Source organism: Magallana gigas, chromosome 6 (genome assembly GCF_963853765.1).
Source record: "Magallana gigas chromosome 6, xbMagGiga1.1, whole genome shotgun sequence".
Classification (NCBI taxonomy): Eukaryota; Metazoa; Mollusca; class Bivalvia; order Ostreida; family Ostreidae; genus Magallana; species Magallana gigas.
In genome coordinates, this window is record NC_088858.1 from 39578799 (window position 1) to 39601048 (window position 22250).

The 22250-nt window shown below is 33.2% G+C and overlaps 1 protein-coding gene and 1 long non-coding RNA gene across 7 annotated transcripts in view; one reads left to right on the forward strand and one right to left on the reverse strand.

Annotated features, from left to right (window-relative positions):
- Positions 1-22250, reverse strand: part of LOC105337192 (leukocyte tyrosine kinase receptor) — a 192756-nt gene that overhangs the window by 53253 nt on the left and 117253 nt on the right. For all 5 annotated transcript variants that reach the window (XM_034468725.2, XM_034468721.2, XM_034468722.2 and 2 more), the window contains 4 exons: positions 17727-17886; positions 16667-16817; positions 9520-9636; positions 6108-6273 (listed from right to left, as the gene is read on the reverse strand). In XM_034468725.2, the coding sequence (XP_034324616.2) occupies positions 6108-6273; positions 9520-9636; positions 16667-16817; positions 17727-17886 (594 nt within the window). The remainder of the gene's footprint in view (positions 1-6107; positions 6274-9519; positions 9637-16666; positions 16818-17726; positions 17887-22250) is intronic.
- On the forward strand, positions 19449-20499 carry LOC105344572 (uncharacterized). 2 transcript variants are annotated; one of them, XR_902895.4, is made up of 3 exons: positions 19449-19973; positions 20133-20253; positions 20396-20499. It is a non-coding gene; the product is annotated as an uncharacterized lncRNA (long non-coding RNA). The 2 variants fall into 2 exon arrangements; XR_010714832.1 differs by having other exon boundaries at positions 20142-20253; positions 20396-20486.

A 22250-nucleotide genomic window follows, 5' to 3' on the forward strand; every position in this document is an offset into this window, starting at 1 on the left:
ACCACCCAAAATGGCCACCTAAAGCATGTCAACTGTACAGTTTTGGATCAAAATACGATGACTGGTGATCATGTTAGACAGGTGACCGCTCTTTAGAGGGCAAATATATAGGATTTTTAATCAGGAGGAAATAAAATGACCGCATATGAAAGAGTGACTGCTCAATAGGGGTGGCAGCTTCGGCAGTTTTGACTGTATTAAATAACACAAAATAACTGATATAGAGCATAACTAGAAAAAAATCATCAACTAAAACTTCCTGCAAATATGCACATCTATTCCTTGGTCTTTAACAACTAAAAAAATTGTAAGTTCAAAAGGGAAGAAATTTCAAGATTTAGAACTTCCTGGTCATATGAACATCTAGACAATGTGCCCTAAATGCCTACGAAGTCTCTCTAAATTCCATGCAGCAGTTAAAGAGGAGTTGTGCTTAAACAAGAGGCCCATGGGCCACATTACTCACCTGAGCAACAAGGTGATAAAATCAGCTTAACAGAGTCATAATTCAAACTATTTTGACAATGTAGTATAATATAATTATGTAGATCCTGTATAAGTAAGAGTCCCATTTTTTTTTACCCTGGATGTTCTTATGTTTATGATCAAGTCCCTTTTCTAAAAGGATGATTTTATAGTCATATCACATGATGAGCATTGCAGTCCTCAAAAGGATCCTTAACAATTGTTTATGTATGGGATATAAACCTCCATCAAACTCTGAACCCCTTGTGAGGCCCAAGAATCGTCCAGGGGCCAAATTAAGTCTCAACAATTGAATCAGCAATATATAAGTAAAACCATATATCATAACATTTCATTTTTTGTGAATAATTAAGATATTTTCCTTGGTAAAATTGGAATCCCAATCCCCACCCTACTCCTCAAGATTTTGATTTGAAAGAATTTAAATTATCTGAGGTTGCTTTCAGTAAATTTACAGCTTTTTGGGGCAAATGGCTTTTAGAAAAAGATATTTTAAATTTTTTCTATTTATACTCCTATGTAAATTTTTGAAAATAACAGTCAACCCATTTTGAGGCTGTAAATACCTTTCATCTAAATTAATGAAAAATTCAACACTTTTTCACCAATTTTTTTACTCTCTTTACACACCATGTTGACATTAGGAACTCTCAGGATTTTCATATTTAATGCACTGAGTTAGAGTTATCTCCCATATTTGCTTTGGTGAACAGAATATATGACAAATTTTCAATGAAAATTTACACATATTTGTAATATCATTTCTGAGTTTATCCATGCAAGTGTGAAATTGTGGAAACATAAACTAAAGAGCCTCCAGTGATTAAGCGTGAATGTAATGCGCATGCGCAGGATTGTAAAATAAAAAAAATCCAAATGATTTCTAGATTTTTCAAAGAAATTTTCGTTGATTATTAATTAGCGAAGCAAGACTGAGAAAAAATAAAAACAAATTGGTAATCTTCAAGTACCAATGATGTTTAAAATATATAAAACAAAAGACAGTACTCTTCCGATTTCTTGGTATTAAAGCCCAAATATTCGAGTCTATTATTTTAATATAGTAGTACGGATTGGTTTAAGAGAAGTTGCAAATTGATGCATAGGGTATACAAAACAGGGCTCAAAGTTGCGACTGAATAGGTCACATATGTGACTTAAATTCATGTTTTGCGTCTTAAATCAAAAATATCCACCCGTTTCATTTTTTAAAATTTTACACCCGGTTCTGAAATAAACAAAATGGATGACTATATAAATAACATGGTTTTTCTCAGTCCTATATTACCGTTAATATATACAAAGAAGAAACTTTGTCCAATTGAAGTTTTATATGCAAAAGTGCCATGAGACAAATATGTTTAGTAATGTCCTTGAGACTCGAACATAACGCAAAGGTAAAATTATTTTGTTACCCTGAGATTATCTTTTTACATATCCTTATTCCACTCAAAACAATATACAATTTCTGAGATTTAGTTGACACATCTCTCAAGAATCGGTGCAAAAGAAAACTTTTACTGCCAGAAAATATTATAATAAAGAGAATGATGTGTCCTTTTTGACCGATATGATTAGATGGATGGAAATTATTTATATTTAGCCAGATATGAAACGTGCAATAAATAAAACCTTTTCAACAAAACACTTTGTATTATTTTCTACAGTATATTTAATGAGAAAAAATTTGTAGATATCTTAATAAGACATTAAGTTTTACTACTGGCAACCTGAATTTGAAAATGGCAGGTTAATTTCAAAGTAGGTTGCCATTTGGCGACTTTGTCCTAAAGTCTACTTTGAGCCCTGCAAAATCTGAAATAATTATTGTTTTATCAATGGATAAACAAATAGGCATTTTTTGGATTTGATCACCCCTGACAGTATTTGATCCCCTTATAATACTCAAAGAATGCTTCCTTGTTTCTTAAAGAAGTCACCAACAGATAATTAATCTATCAGCTGCTCCAAATATTGGACATCACAGCCCAATCTTTTGGGAATTTACAATGTGCAAGATTCTACTCATTCAAAGCTTCTTGTTTTTATCAACTTCATATTGTAAAATCTGAATTTTTCTGAGAGCTCCTATTATTTGCTCAAGTTTGCCATATCATTATTACATTGGAACAATTACGTGAATTAAAAATTCTTGATATAGGCCTACAGAAAAAACTTTTTCATTCTGTAAAAATCATTTTAAATCATCTGCGTTCCAGTTTATGTGAATTAAAAAAATTTTGCCTAAACATTTTGAATTCTGAAGTCATTTTGAAATCATCAGCATTCTAGATTTTATTTTTTATTTATTTGGTAAATGTGGTACTGACTGCATGCAAAGTGTTTCATGATGGAAGCGTCTTGCAAATTCAGCTAAAAAAGTATGTCTGACTTATGAGCAAGACCTTAGTACTTACAAGTGAGTATGTATCCCTTATATGGTATATTGAATATATTTGTTGAAGCAGCTGATTTTTTTTTATGTATCTTCGAAATGTTTTGATGACAAGTTTTCTGTGTAAGTTGTAATTAAGACTCCAGAATTTCAAAGAAGTACACAAAAGCCATACATGTATTTTCTAGCATAGTTTTATCCTTGAGCCATCCATATAATGCATATCACATACTTTTCAAGGACAACTGGAGGACTGAATTAAAATGTCATTAACCTAAGTTAATGCTTTAATATGAAGTAACAAAAAGTGTAAATCTGCTACCATGGTATTAGTTTTCAATTCAAAGCATAAGAGAAACAGGTTTTGGTAAGTTCATTAATGAGGAAATGAAGACCTCTTAGGGACTCCTGGTCTACAGGTTATAAATGAATTGTCTTGGACATGGCTTTGCATATTGTGACTGAAATGAATTGATAATATTCTTCTCATCTCTACTAAAGGTATTTGAATTACTAATTTCAAACTAGACAACAATGAGATGGAGACAATCTCAAAGGGCACCAGTTAAATAATGGACAATAGGATAAAAAAGAATTTCAGAGAGTTTTGCTTTGACCTTAACCTATAACTTAGAAATTTTTCAGCTGGCATAGAACTACTAATTCAATCTCATTAACTCTAAACACAGGCATTTTTGTTCAATCTGAGCAAGATTAAGCAAATGGGAAATAATCTTTGATCTAAAACTGATTATAAAGGATCACCTGTGACCTTCACACTGACTTGGTTTTAAGGTCAATGCAAGCCATTAACCAAAAAACTCTGTTTAAGTAAAGTATTAACCAAATAGGGCTAAATGAAGAGTATATATATGCTTCTAAAAAAATGTTTTATGTGTGATCCAATATGACCTTGACACTTGACCTCAAACATAATTCAAGAACACTGCATACTCTTTGATCAAAGACACCATGTGGTTGAAGTATGAGCTAGATTGAAGCAAATGGAGAGAAAATGTTCTTTGGACAAGAATTATTCATACAATGCTTGAATGACTTTCACATTTGACCTTGAAAACTGATTCAAGGTCACAACACACCCTTTACTCAAAAGGTCTGTTTATGTGAAGTATGAGCCAAATAGGACTAAGTGAAAAGTATATATGCCCTGAAAAAAAGGGCTAAGTGGAAAGTATATATGCATTGAAAAAAGAATTTCTGTATGATCTGATATGACCATGACCCTTGACATTTTGTGAGTGAAGTATGAGCCAAATTGGATCAAGGGGAGATGAAATATGCCCCAGGCAAGGATTTTATATAAAATTCTGCTAGGACATTAACATTAAACCTATAAACTTGGTTCAAGGTCACTACACCCTTTACCACTTTGTGGGTGAAGTATGAGCCAGATTTGGCCAAGGGGAGAGATTAGATATGCTCCAAACAAGCGATCTCGGACAGACAGACAGAGGGATCACTAAACAGCACTTGCAAATTTTATATAGAATTAAAGTCAAATTAGACGCAAGGTGAACAAAATTTTTAAGTGAATTTTAACATTGAAGAAATAAGCTAAAAGCTGAAGGGTATATATAAACCAGTCAACTTCCCAACACCCTATTGCAAATCTCAAGGTCATGGCCACTTTATAGGATCCTTTTTTATAAAATGAATCACAGTTTATTAATTTTTTTATCAAATTTCATTTCACTATGTGCAACCTCTGTGAAGAAAATGAACGGACCCTGAAAAAAATTGGAATTTTTTAAAGTCAAAGGGGCAAAAATTGCTCGATCCTACCCTTAATTAAACTTGGCCTATTATTAAGATAAATCTGGTGGACCAACCAACCGACGGACAGACAGAGAGACAGGATAATAACTTTGTCATCGCTAATTCATCAAGACTACAATCCCAAATCTTGCAATTAGCTGTGTATTCTGAGAATTCAAATATTGAGCGATCCCTTTGATTGGTTTATTTTTCACTCTTGACCTTTTTAGATACAAATTTCATTGAGTACTGGGTATTACAGAAATAAAAAGAAACTGGCTAGTGATACAGTAAAGTTTGCCTTCTTTTGTTATTGAACATGAGTTCTACAGTACCTCAATTTGAAATCTTATCGTGGTATGGGACACCTGTCAATATTAATGTGAATATAAAAGTACATTGTAATCAAAATACATTCATCAGATCAGAATTTTTAAATTCTACAATATTTGACCAAAAAGAAATGTTTTAAATTTTTTTAGAAAGGTAAAAATTATTTAAAAAGCCTCAGTGGGATTCAAACTCATGATTTACAGATTCATATTTAGTGCTTAAACCCATTGGGCTTGGTCAAATTTTGAAGGTAAACAATTACTGTAGATTCCTAATTAAATGCGAGGAATTAATCTCCGCATAAAATCGCAAGAGGTACCCTTCGTAAATTTAAAAATCTCGCCATTATTTTTCTTAGAGTTGAGAACTATAGGAAAAAAGGATAAAAGTTCCGCGTTGATTTTATATTCTCATGATTTGATACAAAACAGCGGGATCGCAGAATTAAGTAAGCGCAAAATATAAGGAATTTGCAGTACTGTACATAAACTTAAACTTATTGTTAATTTCAATAGAAAGTATGACACATTATGGAGGTGTCCCAATACCACCTTAATGCATATATATATATATATTTACATTCTACTGTGTTTTTCCATTAAATTCTGTGATCTTCAAATGCCTCTAAATGCAACAAGTAGTCAAAGGTCAAATTGACGAGTTTTATTATGACGTCACAAACGCTGAACGCTACAAACTGCAACGTCACAAGCGAAAATCAAAGTTCACGCTTGTGGCTGTTACTGTGGCTCCTCCATTAATATTAACTTACCCTTAGAATAAGATAGGAATTTTAAGGCATGAATCACATTTGCAGACAAGGCAAGAAGTTAAAAAAATGTAAATATAAGCATTAAATCTTGATTTTTTGAAGTATACACTCTCATAACTGCCGCGGTGTGTGCATACAAATTTTCATAACAAGCTAACGCGCGTTACTCAGTTTGTATGCACACACAGAGGCAGTTATGAGAGTGTATACTTCAAAAAATCATGATTCAATGCTATAATATATTCTAAATAAGCTTGATAACGCTTTCCAGTACTTTGACTATTTATTACTTGAAATTTGATATGAGCTTCTCCAAGATTGATCAAATGTCATCGATTGACTAACCTGCACCATTGGGATTTGTAAAACCACTGTAACCTTGACCCGGATTCTTGAACTTGTGTCCTGCAGGGTCCAGTTGCAGGGGATCAGTGTAGGTATTCCTGTGGGCCAGCCCTCCTCCCCCACCTGCTACCATCAGCAGATCTATCTCATCACTTCCTTCTTTAATCTGACAAATGTTTAAGAAATTAAGATAATTTTAACAATTTTATTATAAAATCTGCACTATTCTAAAGAAATTTTTGATCAGAGTTGATAATACACAAGCTTTAAAGATAAAAGTAACAGTGCATCTTGTATAACATGTGCTGTCCCTTTTCATTACTTTTTTTTTTACTGCTATGAGCCAAAATGCTGATTAACAAGGTCTATTAATGTATAAAAAACAAGAATCAAAACATTTCATTTTTCACTATTTGATACATATGGAAACATGTCTTCATTCGACTGGGTTGATACTAAGTCATATATTCCAAAGAAATCTTTTGTTTTTCTTTCTGCATCAATATTGCAATACAAGCAGCAAAAATAGTTGCATTCATATCTAAAAGTGCCAAAAAAAATAGTGTCAACTTTTACACAGAGAAAACTCTTCTATTTGTTGGTACAAATTATGGAAAATCTTATTAATCTCACAATATTTTTTGAACAGAAAGTTTCCAATCTTCAAATGAAATAATTCAATACAATGTAGAAAGTCTAAAAAGTTTTCTGATAACCTTCCAGTATATTCATAATTTTAAAGTCACTTTAGAAAATCATTTGATAAAACAAATTTACAGAATTTTTATTGAAAAGAAAATGAAAATGTCAATCAGTAAAGATATTTTGACTCAATAAACAATGAACAAACTAAAAAAGGTCTCAATAAGATTACTTTAGATTATACATGGTTAACCCTTTTTATTGCAGGATATCTCCAAAATTGATGATGGCAATTAAATTGTAAATCGAATCAATTTAATGGTGGAATATTAGAAAATGATAAAAAATTAAAAGAAGTCTATGGGCCTTATCATGATAACGCTAACCAGATTACATTCAATATCACATCTCTGAGAATAATCCATGGAAAGGCAATAGAGAATTTGTTTAAAAAGCATGCATGTTCATGTTTTTGGTCAAATTTTATTTTTGTATTTTTATTGTTTAAAACACTTTATACTAATGCATTTCCTATAATCAACCAAAATTTGAGTTTTATTTAAAGCTGTTTTTTTTTCAATCTACTTATTTGCTTTGAACACAAATCTACAGTTCCTAGTGTTTGTCTCATTCATCTTAGGTAAAAACCTGGAATTTTCAAAATGTAAACAAAAGCATGACCTGAGCTTGGTTAGCATGACAAAATACTGTGAGCTCTAGATCTCGCTTATAACTAAATAACTGAAACTCAAATTTTGTTGACAATTAAAAATGCCCAATTGAAGCACTGTAAACATTAAAAATGGAAAAATAAATCTTGACTACAATTGTGATCATGCCCCTTTCAAAACAATAGGCCCATGGGCCACATTGCTCACCTGAGCAACAACAGAAAAATAAAAAAGTCAGCTTTATGGAGTCTTATACAAAATATCTGGACAATGTAGCATAATAAGTCCAGTATTAAAAGATTTTCATTTTTTTTCCCCTAGATATTCTTAATATGTTTATCATTGAGTCCCTTTTGTAACAGGGTGATTTTATAGCCATATCTCATATTGTGCATTGCAGTTTAAACAAGAGGGTCATGGGCAACATTGCTCACATGAGCAACATAAGACATAATTAGATCAGCTACATTAAGTCATATCCAAAATATTGGGATAATTAATGAGTAAAAGAGATCCTGTATTAAAAGATTTTCAAAATTTTCTACAGATGTTCTTATGTTGAGCCCATTTTGTACCTAGATGATTTCATAGTTATATCACATATTGAGCATTGCCACTCTCAAAAAGATCTTAAACAACTGTTCTTATAAATATAAACCAACATCAAACTTTGAACCCTTGTGTGGCCCAAGAATGAAAATCAACAAATATCAATATGATTGCTTATTAATAATACTATATACTTTTGAGAATAATCAAATTTATTTCATATGTAAACATTTGACCCCCCCCCCCTACAGTCTCATCCTTTTTTATTTAATTTCTAAATATTTATATATATATATATATATATATATATATATATATATATATATATATATATATATATATATATATATATATATATATATATATATATATATATATATATATTACACAACCTTAGGATGCTTCCACTCAAGAAACAGATTTTCTGCTTAAATGACTTTCGAAAAGAAGATATCACTCTTTACATTCCTATGTAAAAATTTGACCCCATGGTGGCCCAACCCTACCCCCGGAGATCATGGTTTGAACAAACTAAAATCAACACTACCTGAGGGTGCTTTCACACAAGTTACAGCTTTTCTGGCCAATTGGTTTTTGAGAAGACTTTTAAAACTTTTTCTTTTTATATTCCTAGGTAAAATTTCGACCCCCCCCCCCCCCCCCCATTGTGGCCCCACCTTACCCCTGGGGATTATGGTTTGAACAAACTTGAAACTAAACTACCTGAGGATGCTTCCACACAAGTTTCAGCTTTTCTGGTCAATTGGTTTTTGAGAAGAAGATTATGAAAAATATCAAAAATAAATTAAGTAATTTCTAATTATCTCCACTTGAAAGAGGGCATGGTCCTTCATTTTAACAAATTTGAATCCCCTTCACCCAATAATGCTTCGTGCGAAGTTTGGTTGAAATTCTGGAGAAACAGTTGAAAATGTAAAAAGTTCACAGACAGACAGAACAGTGATCAGAAAAGCTCACGCACTTTCAGCGAAGGTGAGCTAAAAATGATTAACATGAAGAGTTCTCTTCACAATGTTCACATCATTTAAGATATGATGGATTGGGGTTTAGAAGGGAAAGGTGTTCTATTCCATGTGATATTTAACATTGCATTGTATAATTGTTACATAAAAAGAATTTAAAATAAACCTGTACCATATCTCTTAAATAAGGAATGACCTTGAATTTTTGAATTAGACACTTGATTCAAGGTCCCTTCACACCATTTACCTACAGGCCATCTTTGGTAAAGTTCAGATTGTGCCAAAGAGAGAGAACATAAGATCAGGACAAGAATTTTGCCACAGATGTCTGCTATGACCCTGATCTTTGATCTAGAAATTTTTTTTAATTCATTTAAGTAATTTCACACTCTAAATCCACAAACACTTCTTATGAGACAGGTTGGACAAATGGGAGTGAAAATATGGTTCCAAAATAGATTTAAAAGAGATCTGTTCTGACCTCCATCTATGACTCAAAAACCTAATTCAAATTCACTAAACTTCCTTTACTATAATCAAACACTTGCATGGGCTAAAGCAACTTACTCTGAACACAAAGGATGCCCCACCTCCTCCACCCCCTCCCCCAGCTCCCAAAGAGGGGGATACAGAACTGTTCAGGGAGTCTCTTGCTTCACATATCTTCAACACGGACTGTGGCATCTGTTAAAAAAAAACAACAACTCATGTATAGTTCATAAAGGTTCTCATGGTAATCATGTGAAGATACATTCATTGCATTCCAAATCCAGACAGACTAGATTTAGCATCAGCCACTTTTATAGCCACATCTATAGTGAAATTACATGATGGGGAATATTCATCAACATTAAATCAAATCTTGCAGCAAACATGTTAATTTCATTGTCGATCAGAAAGACAAAACATGGGAACAATGCAAATCAAAAATGCATGTAAAGTACTAGGAATGGCAACCTATTTGCAGCAGAATTGCTAATTGGTTAATAACGATTTGTTCCAAAATATTAAAGCTGAACACCACTCATAAATAGGCACTGTCCACAACATTTCTCTGTCATCACCGCTACCCCTACAACTCCTATACAAGCCGCAGACCTATTAACACTTTAAAGTATTTCGCTGTAGAGGTCTCACTTGTGTGGACATACATATTGTGTTGTCGTGTTACTCAGCTGCAATGAAATTATCAAATTTTATGCATTTTTTCAAGCCTGGAGAATACTAACACCAAATAAATGGGTCAAAGCATTATTTAAAAAAAGAGCATACACACAAAATAACAAATTAATGCATAAAATCCAAAAACACGAAAGGAATACTACATGTCAGCCACAAGGTTCAAGTGTGCAATTGGATGTAACAAAATCGAATGGTTTATATACCTGTGTGACAGTGGCTTTTTGCGAGCAGTGTTCAGCTTTAATCGGTTACTTCGTGAGTTCTTGTATCAAAATATGCAGATTTTTTTTATATCTTTGACATTTTTAATAATTGTTCTAATTATCACAGAAAGAATGTCAACAGGAATATTCTGTTAAAGAGTAAATCAATATATTTAATAAAAATTGTAACTCATGATAATTATTCAAAGAGATACCTTTAACAAGGATAACGAGCAAATAGTCATGAAATTGTTTCACTGCTCATTTGTTGCAAATTCGCAGTACAGTCAGTTTGACTTCTCAAAACAAAGACTGCCCATGACAAGTTAGAGATTTCCATTTGAAGTGATTATCCTTTCAAATTGTAGTAGCAATGTATGTGCTCGCTTTTGACTAATTGCATTTTTTATGTAATAAATTGATGTCATGGGTAAAAGGGAGAAAAAGTAAAACAAGAGGCCCATGGGCCACATTGCTCACCTGAACAGCAGTTCCTTGTAACATTACATTTCGTAGCATATGCTTTTTCTATTTTAAACATTGAACCCCTTTCTGGGGACCCAGTAATGGTCCGAGGTTTATGGTTGGCTTGAACAACATAAATAGTAACATAGGAATGAAAATGTGTAGCACTGCGGTGGGACCGCACGTACACAACCTGAAAAACTGAACGTAGAAGAGTTCCACTTCAAGAGGAATAACTCTCAGACTGTACAGAACATTAAGAAAGATAACTCTTGGTTCCACTACATTAGAGTTTACACAATTTGAGGATCCTTGCATAGTAATCTCACAAACTGTAGCATTATAGTTCTCGAGAAGAACTTTTTAAAAACATTTTCAATATATCTTTCTATGTTAAACTTTGAACCCCTTTTGGGGCCACAGTATTAGTTCAGTGCTAAAGTTTTAATTATTTGGAATCTACATTATTTAAGGATGCTTGCATAGTTATCTCACAAGCTGAAGCATTATAGTTCCCTAGAAAAAGGTTTTTCAACATTTTCCCTCTATATTTCTACGCTAAACTTTGAACACCTCTTGGGGCCCCAGTATTAGATTGAGGTCACGGCTTTTATAATTTCGAATCTACACTATCTGAGGGTGCTTACGTAGTTATCTGACAAATTGATGCATTGTAGTTCTCGAAAAGAAGATTTTTAAACATTTTCCATATATACCGGTACTTCTACATTTAACTTTAAACCCATCTTGGGTCCCTAGTATTAGTCCAGGGGTCACTAATTTAAAACTGTCGAACCTTCATTATCCAAGGTTGTATGCATGATAGTAATCTCACAAATTGAAGCATTGTAGTTCTCGAGAAGAAGATTTTTTAACCTGTTACCTTTATATTTCTATAATAAACTTTGACCCCATCTTGGGGCCCCATTATTGGTCCGGGGGTCACAATTTTACGAATTATGAATCTACATAAGCGAAGGATGCATGCATAGATATTCCATTAACTAAAACATTGTAGTTCTTGAGAAGAAAATTTTTAAACTTTTCCTTTGTTTTTTAAAATGTTTAAATTTTGAACCCCTCTTGGTGCCCATCAATTGTCCGGGAGTTACAATTTTTTGAATCTACATTATTTAAGGATATACATGTATGCATAGTAATATCCCAAACAGTTGCACGATGGTTCTTGAGAAGATTTTAAAACATTTTCCTATATATGTTAAAATCTAAACCCCTCCTGGGGCCCCACTTTTGTTCGGGGGTCACGATTTTTTCAATCTTCACTATATATACAACCTTTTGTGTATGTATTGGCATTTTTGGTGAAGTGGTTCTTGAGAAGAAATTTTTTAAACATTTTTCATATGTAGTTCTATGTTAAACTTTGAACCCCGCCTGGGGCCCCAGTTTTGGTCCGAGGGTCACGATTTTTACAATTTAGAATCTTCACTATATATACAAGCTTTTGTGTAAATATTGGCATTCCTGGTGCAGTGGTTCTTGAGAAGAAGATTTTTTAAACAATTTTCTATGTATTTCTATGTTAAACTTTGAACCCCGCCTGGGGCCCCAGTTTTGGTCCGAGGGTCACGATTTTTACAATTTAGAATCTTCACTATATATACAAGCTTTTGTGTAAATATTGGCATTCCTGGTGCAGTGGTTCTTGAGAAGAAGATTTTTTAAACATTTTCCTATGTATTTCTATGTTAAACTTTGAACCCCGCCTGGGGCCCCAGTTTTGGTCCGAGGGTCACGATTTTTACAATTTAGAATCTTCACTATATATACAAGCTTTTGTGTAAATATTGGCATTTCTGGTGCAGTGGTTCTTGAGAAGAAGATTTTTAAAACATTTTCCTATGTATTTCTATGTTAAACTTTGAACCCCGCCTGGGGCCCCAGTTTTGGTCCGAGGGTCATGATTTTTACAATTTAGAATCTTCACTTTGTATACAAGCTTTTGTGTAAATATTGGCATTCCTGGTGCAGTGGTTCTTGAGAAGAAGATTTTTAAAACATTTTCCTATGTATTTCTATGTTAAACTTTGAACCCCGCCTGGGGCCCCAGTTTTGGTCCGAGGGTCACGATTTTTACAATTTAGAATCTTCACTATGTATACGTCAAGCTTTTGTGTAAATATTGGCATTTCTGGTGCAGTGGTTCTTGAGAAGAAGATTTTTTAAACATTTTCCTAAGTATTTCTATATATGTTAAACTTTGAACCCCGCTTGGGGCCCCAGTTTTGGTCCGAGGGTCACGATTTTTACAATTTAGAATCTTCACTATATATACAAGCTTTTGTGTAAATATTGGCATTTCTGGTGCAGTGGTTCTTGAGAAGAAGATTTTTTTAACATTTTCCTATGTATTTCTATGTTAAACTTTGAACCCCGCCTGGGGCCCCAGTTTTGGTCCGAGGGTCACGATTTTTACAATTTAGAATCTTCACTATATATACAAGCTTTTGTGTAAATATTGGCATTTCTGGTGCTGTGGTTCTTGAGAAGAAGATTTTTAAAGACATGCACCCTATACTCACTGTTTCGCAATTATCTCCCTTTTGAAAAGGGCTGTGCCCTTTATTTTAACAATTTATAATCCCCTTTCCATAAGGATGCTTTGTACCAAATTTGGTTAAATTTGGCCCAGTGGTTTTTGAGAAGAAGTTGAAAATGTGAAAAGTTTACAGACGGACGGACAGACGGACGGACGGACGGACGGACGGACGGACGGACGGACGACGGACAACGGGTGATCAGAAAAGCTCACTTGAACCTTCGGTTCAGGTGAGCTAAAAAACCACAAAGATAGTAGGTACAAACATGACATACTGTTTTGATATTCATTATAATTAACACCTAATGACCAATTTCCCTTCTAAAGTTTAGCCTTGGGGTCTTAGGTTAACAGGTCCAATTTAACTTGATTACATAACAGTTTTGAAAGACGAAAAATTAAATTTACTTTCAAATTGGCGCGTTAAAGTATACACTATATATATATATTGCAACTTACAGGTTACTGATTTAGTAACGAGTTACAATCATTCTGACCAAGTAATAAGTTAACCGGTTAGAGACTGTCAATCTTGTCCATGATGTGTACCAATTTGCTGATTAATGACTGCTTTATAGGGCTATACATTAACTTTTTTCCTACTTGTCCAATAGGACAAGTGATTAAGACATTTACTTGTCCGAACTTCAACTTCACTTGACCGAAAATTTTTTAATATTTAAGATCAAATATTGTTATCTTAAAAACTACAGTTCTGAATTACTTAAATAAAGTCCTTTGTATTAGTTATTCTTGCTATAATTAATAATCTGACTTTTCAAATGTAAACTTAGTGTCTTTCCTAAATGTATTTGTTCCATGCAATATTAAACATGATTTGTTAGCTGTAGCTGTCATGACAAATTTTACAAGACATTTTAGCATCAGGTTTAACTGTTTGTCATCCGATATTGCATTCTCAGCTATTTATAAAAACATATAAAGTCTTTATGGTCTATAAATGATTCCTAAAAAAAATTATATTTCTTTCCATAATCCTTTATCTTTACTACTTATTGTTCCTTTGTCTTTCTTAACATTGGTTTGGACTGGTAAATCAAAACTTTGTAAGAACTAATATCCACACCTTTACACTTCAATATTGCAAGTTGTTTGAAATAAGTGCACTTCAACCCGGATCAAGAGTAACTCAATTGCATTGCAATTTGTTGTCGGGATCAATATTGTAAATAACTTATTAATAAACTTTTTATGAGACTACGAATCAACTTATCATCCAACTTTCTTTTAATTCTAAATTTTTGAGACTTCTTTACATAAATTCACTTGTCCATATATTTTTTTAACTGGTACCAGACAAGCGTTCATGTAGAGCCCTGCATTAACAGTCAATGTAGATGTAACAGACTTTACATTCACTGCATAAAAAGATAAAGGGGACAATGCAGCGTCTACAATGACTGCTTTAACAAATGAAGGAGGGAAATTCAGAGTCTACAATGACTGCTTTAACAGATGAAAAAGCGATACAGAGTTTACAAAGACTGCTTTAACAGATGAAGGAGGACAAAACAGAGTCTACAATGAATGCTTCAAAAATTGAAGGAGGACAAAACAGAGTCTACAATGATTGCTTTAACAGATGAAGGAGGGCAATAAAGAGTCTACAATGACTGCTTTGACAGTGGGGTGCAATACAGAGTCTACAATGACTGCTTAAACAGATGAAGGAGGACAATACAGAGTCTACAATGAATGCTTCAATAATTGAAGGAGGGCAATTCAGAGTTTACAATGACTGAAGAGCAAATCAAAGTTTACAATGATTGAAGGGCAATTCAGAGTTCAAAATGATTGAAGTGCAATACAAAGTCTACAACAACTGCTTTAACAGAAGAAAGAGGACAATACAGAGTCTACAATGACTGCTTTAACAGATGAAGGAGGGCAATAAAGAGTCTACAATGACTGCTTTAACACACAGAGGACAATACAGAGTGTACAATGACTGCTATACAGATAAAGGAGGATAATACAGAGTTTACATTGACTGAAGGGCAATACAAAAGCTACAAAAACTGCTTAAACAGATGAAGGAGGACAATACAGAGTCTACAATGAATGCTTCAAAAATTAAAGGAGGACAATACAGAGTCTACAATGACTGCTTTAACAGATGAAGGAGGGCAATAAAGAGTCTACAATGACTGCTTTAACATATAAAGGAGGTCTACAATGATTTTTTTAACAGATGAAAGAGGACAATACAGGTTGCACAATGAATGCTTCTACAGTTTAAAGTGAAGGAGGACAATACAGAGTTTACAATGACTGAAGGGCAATATTAAGTCTATAAAACTGCTTTAACATATGAAGGAGGACAATATAGTGTACAATGACTGCTTTTACAGACGTAGGAGGGCAATTCAGAGTGTAAAATGACTGCTTTAACAGATGAAGGAGGGCAAGTCAGAGTGTACAATGACTGCTTTAACAGCTGAAGGAGGACAATACAGAGTCTACAATGACTGCTTTAACAGATGAAGGAGGACAATACAGAGTCTACAATGACTGAAGGGCAATACAAAGTCTACAATAACTGCTTAAACAGACGAAGGAGGACAATACAGATTCTACAGTGAATGCTTCAACAATTGAAGGAGGGCAATGATTGAAGGGCAATTCAAAGTTTACAATGATTGAAGGGCAATTCAGAGTTTAAAATGATTGAAGTGCAATACAAAGTCTACAATAACTGCTTTAACAGATGAAGGAGGACAATACAGAGTGAACAATGACTGCTTTAACAGAAGAAGGAGTACAATAGAGTGTACAATGACTGCTTAACAGACGAATGAGGACAATACAGAGTCTACAATGACTGCTTTAACAGATGAAGGAGGGCAATACAAAGTCTACTATGACTGCTTTAACAGATGAATCAGGGAGGGCAAGACAGAGGTTTAACAGATGAAGGATAATACATTCTCCTGTCTCTTGGAATGCATTAAAATTCAGAGACTTACTTATTTCTTTCTTTTAATACATTCAATTCTTGCCAAGGGTCTTTATATCACAGTGCTCAAACTACTGTTTCATAAACACTTTTATTCAGATTTTTGACTTTACTTCTCAAATCTACCCCAAAAATGGATTGCTATTTTATCAAATTACAATTTTAACAAAGCAAATTTTCTTTAAAAGGAATGACTCTTTTTTGGACTATACATTTGATTAAAAAAAAAAGTATCCTAGTTTAATTTAAACAATACCTGAATGTGAAATGTTCACTGGGTTTAATCATTGAAGCTTCCTGGGTTAATATCATTAACGGATGACATACCTTTAGAGTGCAGGCGTCAGACCCTTTCTGGCCAACCAGTATGTACAGGTGTTCCCCTGCAGACAGATGGAATAATCCACCCACAAGAGTACCCACGGACCCGTCCATTGTCCATACTCCATTACCACCCGCTGCCCCAGAGGCATGGATTCTAAAATGTAATCACACCATAGAATACCACACAACATTCAAATGTATTCCTAACCAGGAATACCACAGAACATTAGAGGGGCATGGTCACATTTTTGGTCAAAAATTAATTTTCCAATTTTAATGTTTACAGTGCTTCAGTTAGGCATTTTTAATGCTGGAAACCAAAATTTGAGAGTCATCTGTTGAGTTATAAGCGAGTTACAGAGCTTACAATTCTTTGCTATGAAAATGCTTTTGTTTACATTTTGAGGTAAAAATTCCAGTTTTAGACCTAAAATGAATGTGTTAAGCGTTAGGAACTGTTTGATCATTAAAATTGCATTCCTAAAGCATTGTAAATTTATTGTAAGAGGACTTATATCGACATGCCCAGTTTATTAATTGGTCGAAACCTACAGTGACTGAAACTAACAGGACTGAAATCAAAATGCCCCATTCATTGATTGGTCGAAACCTACACTGACCTAAGAAAAAAAACGGACTGCACAAAATAATCATGATGATGTCGGACTTAAATTCAGATAGGAGACGATTTGGCTATTTCTTTAAGCTAATGTACTGATGTACATTCATACTAATTTGGTGAATTTTACTTACTTTTTACAATCAATTTATTAAAATAAAGATGTAAATATAAACAATAAAATGCTTACTTTGATGATTCATGCGGATTATGAAGGTAGCGATCATTGTAGAAAAAATTTACATAACCCACGTAAGCATAGAAAGCATATTATTGTTAAAATAACCCAATAGAATATCATAAAGCATTAAAATGTAATCATACCATAGTTTATCATAGTGATTAGGCTAAATATATTGTTGTAACTATAGTTTACTGATATTAAATCTTGGAAAATATGTTAACCACTGGGTTGTTAAGTGCCAGAAAGTTGTAACCACTCACTCATATGTGCCATTTTCAGGAACTGTCCACTGCTGTACACCTTTCAAATAGCCACTGCTTAAGACTTGGACCACAGTCTTGCTGGATTTATATACAGAGTTGCACTTTGACTGTATAGGACCCTCTGATCCAAAGGCATTACAACTGTTAAATTTGTATTCTACAAGAAAAATTAAAATCTTTAATGCTATGTTTTACACATTTATATTAGGTCTCTGAGACCTATAAAGATTGATGCTTAATTGACACCAAGTGTTTTATTTATGGTATTTTACACAATGTGATGAAATCCTTTGTTGAATTAAGATACATAACTGGGTGTCTTGGAACCATAAAAAGCTCTTGCACATCTAATTCTGAGAAGTTTTAGAACTCTTGGGAAAATGCTTTTAGTAAATGCATTGGTTTAACACAGCATCAACTTAAATGAAGGTTTGGAAAGCAATAATGAAGAAACCATCATTTGCGCTCTGAAACAAAGACACAATCATAAATCTTAATGGCAGCTGCTTTTCTTCAAGTTCTTTATCATCAAAACGAGATGCAAGCATGTTGGCTACATGTATTTGTGGTCTGGAGTATTACCAATTAATGTTTTTAATGAGGTTTTTGTTTTTTAAATCAAAAAATAATTATTCATCATACACACTGTACAGACTCTCTGTAAGTAAAGTAGTGAAGATTTTTTTTGGCATAAAGCCAACAGGCCACGACTTTGCATGCTTTATTGGTCAACGATTTGAACAATTTATAATCTATATTTATTGAGGATGCTTGCTTAAGATTTCTAAATATTTTCCCTATATATTTCTACGTTAAATTTACACCCTTCTTGGGGCCCCAGTATTAGTCTGGGGGTCATTATTTTAACAATTTATATTCTACATTACATGAGGATGCTTGCAAAGTAATCAAACAAATTGTACCAATGTAGTTCTTGAGAGGATTTTCCCAACAAACATAGCCTTAGCTCTGTGTACAAACAGAGAAATGTGAGCAAAATTCTGTATCTTGCGTTTAACTCGAAGCTTGACACTTAATTTTGGTTAGCAAATAGAAAATTGTGAACAACAATGGCACCGCTAAGTGGAGCATCCCCTCGCAACATGACTTATTGTAGGGGAAAATGTATTATTAAGGAAAATTCATGATCAAAATAAATATGACACAAGTATTTCTTAAAACCACTTTGAATTCATAATATTTTTTTATTACAATCCCCAAGCTTTGTGGTGTATAAATTGGAGGAGAGGGGTTACATAAATGTGGTTGTACGGGTTTCCTATTCCTAGCAGAAACTCAACAAACATACTTTAAAGTTTAATAATTTAAATTCACTTAGTGACATTCATTTTTATATAAGCATACATAACTGATCAATATACATTATGAAACGTAGCTAAAGATCTAGCCATCTGTAGTCTGCTCTGATGGACAACTCTAGTTGCTTGTTGTATGTCAACCAATAATAGTTGATATGCAGCTATTATTAATATGAAACAATTTTTGCATGATAAATGAGCAATATCTGTCAAAGTCTCTTCTGAATTTTGAACTAGTTTTATTGTAAGTTAATACAAGAATTTGTTTGAAAGTCAACTTCTTGTTTCAATGTAAATCAGATTACTTTAATCTCTTGCCTGCTTCAAGTTTGAACTATGGGCAATCTTCTAACCCTCCAATGCTACAAAACGTTTGTTTTTTTTTTTACCTTTTCATGCATGCCAACTATCCCGATTTTTGCGGGATTCTCCCGATTTCACGTCGTCAAAAATACAAAACCCGATATCCCGATCGGGATTGTCAAAATACCCCGAAATCCCGATTCTCAAAAAATCCAACCCGTTTTACGACAATAAGTCCCGATTTCCATCTAAAATTTCAAATCCCGCGCTGCTTGTCTACGCTAACCAATCAAAAAACGGGATTATGACCGCCATTGCTGTTTACCTGTATCCCATGTGTGTATATCGGGATGTGTGAATTGGTGTAATTACCTGTACGCTACCTGTGTCTGGGGTTTGCAAACCTAATGAGGAGCATGTTTTGATAGTAATTACCGTAATCGGGAAGTATCGGGATGGATAGCAAAATGCCACACTTTTTACACAAACTTCGAAAGGAATGGGGTTACACCACCAAAGAAAACGAAACTTTTATCCCGATATCGGGAGGCAGATTCCCGATTTTCGGGATGACTATCGGGATCGTAATTGGATGACAACCATGTATATTGCCGTGCAATAGGTATGTTTAACTTATATATAGTACAACTGAATATATTTATTGACAGGGTACATTCTATTATGTACACATGAAACAAGGAGAGATTGACAGCTAATACATTATGTACAAGAAGAATAGATATGTTAAACTTTATGAGTAACAATTTTTTTTTATTTTGAGGGATTTTAGGGTAGACCATGGTGGAATGAATGATGTTATAAAGAACACGAAAACAGCCATCCATCAAGCCACCTGCTGCTACCAACTTTTTTTGTGAAATCAAAATTGGAGCAAGATGAAGGTAACTAATTTTTTTTTAATAAGCTAGTATATAATATCTGTAAAGAATTTAAGCCAGGAAAAAATTATAAATACTTTCTTTCACTTTTTATAGCAATTTGACCCATAAATGCTTTTTTAATATTTAATTTAATTATTTGTAGATGTCACAAGAGCAGAGGTCCTGTTTGCCAACTACGTTGCAGAACTTAGTGCTTTTTGAACTGCTATATACCATACTATTTATTGTTTGTTGAGATTTTAAAGATTGATTTAATAAAGATTGATTTAATATACGAAAATAAAGTTATGTAATTTATTTATGATTTCATTTGAAAGAGGAGATTGTTTGATAAACATAAACACATTAGGATAATGATAAATAGATAAAGCAACAGATGAATTTCTAAGAGTTCAATTGTTTATACAAAGCAATTACACGACAAAATGCCGCGAAATTTCCTTCTAGGAAAATGTCGCGCGTAAAATCCCCCATGGAGATTTTCAAAAGTTGGCATGCATGCCTTTTTTATCTTACTAGATCTAAAGCCCCAAAAATATCAAGTTGTTAATTTGAACTTCCTACAGTAGCGATTTACTTCAATTCAAACATAAAATAACCATGTCAAGTCGTACATAAAATTCTTGTTTTAACTTCATTTTTTTTTACAATAATTTAAAAAATATTTAATCAATTGACCTGGAAATCAATAGGGTTTGTCTTTTCATCATGCGAAAAAAGTGTACAAAGTTTTAAGAAATATTCATTAGAGGGTTTTCTTGGAATTTTGCTAAAAAGCTGACAATGGACACGCACACATTCATACACTCACACGCTTAGCAGTGATGCTATATCCTCCTTGCAACAAGTTGCATGAGGGGATAATAAAAACAGGAAAATTGCACCAAAAAAAAGAATGAACACATAATGTTTTTCAAATCATACATGTACCTCCATATTTCCCTCAGCAAAAATAATGTCTGTTTAGACTGAATTAAGATTCGAGAAAATGCTATGCAAAAAGAAAAAAAACAAATTCGTGATTATACCTTTCAAAATGCCTTAACTATCGTCTTTGTTCATTGATCAATTTTTTAAAACCCAAGATATTTTATCAAAGATTCAAAGGAAACGTTGGTTGATATAAGCGGCTTTTCAATGGAAGTTCAACGAACATGGCCTTCCTTGCATATGCCTATGTGATTGAAATTTATGATTTTGAGATAAAATTAAGTAAGTGTTATCAGTTATTATTTTTTTGTACCTTTAACAATAAGATAATTAAAGGGATGCTCAATTACCTTCATGAAAAATAGAAGACTTCATTTTCGCCTCTAATTAGGTAAAAATTAAATACACACTGTAAATAAAATCTTTGTCAATGACTAGTTTTTATTGAACCTCTATAAACTGGCCATTTTATCTGCCATTATTTAAGCATTGAATGCTTATTTTTAGATGTCGTTAGTCCTATGACACACCGAGCGGTGCAGACAAATTGAATACTGTGCATTGGCTCAATACTTATATTAATATTCATACTGATGTCTATTTGTATGAATATATGTGTATCGTTGCTGTAAAGCCATTATATAAGCTTTCAGTCAGGGATATGAAACATACATGGAACAGCCATAAACATCTATTTAAAGCACTTCTGCAACTAAAAATATAGTGACAGAAACTTTGTAGAGAAAAATCTTTTTTACTAAGAAGTATAGATATAACTTAATGATTATTTTCAAAAGTAATTATCAGATTGGTTATGTAAGGTAGAACGTTTCATTTAATCTAACAAAAATATATATAATCAAAACATGTGATGACATTTATATTTGCGCTCATGGCGCATGAACTAGCAAAGTGTATTCATGGAAAATTGAACGTCGCAGATTTCCAAAGCTAACATAAGGAGAAATATACACTGAATGTAAATATATAAAGATGGAATTTGACACCAAGAAGGAGATCTAAGTGTCTAGTGGCCAGGCGAAAAACATCAAATCAAATGAAACACA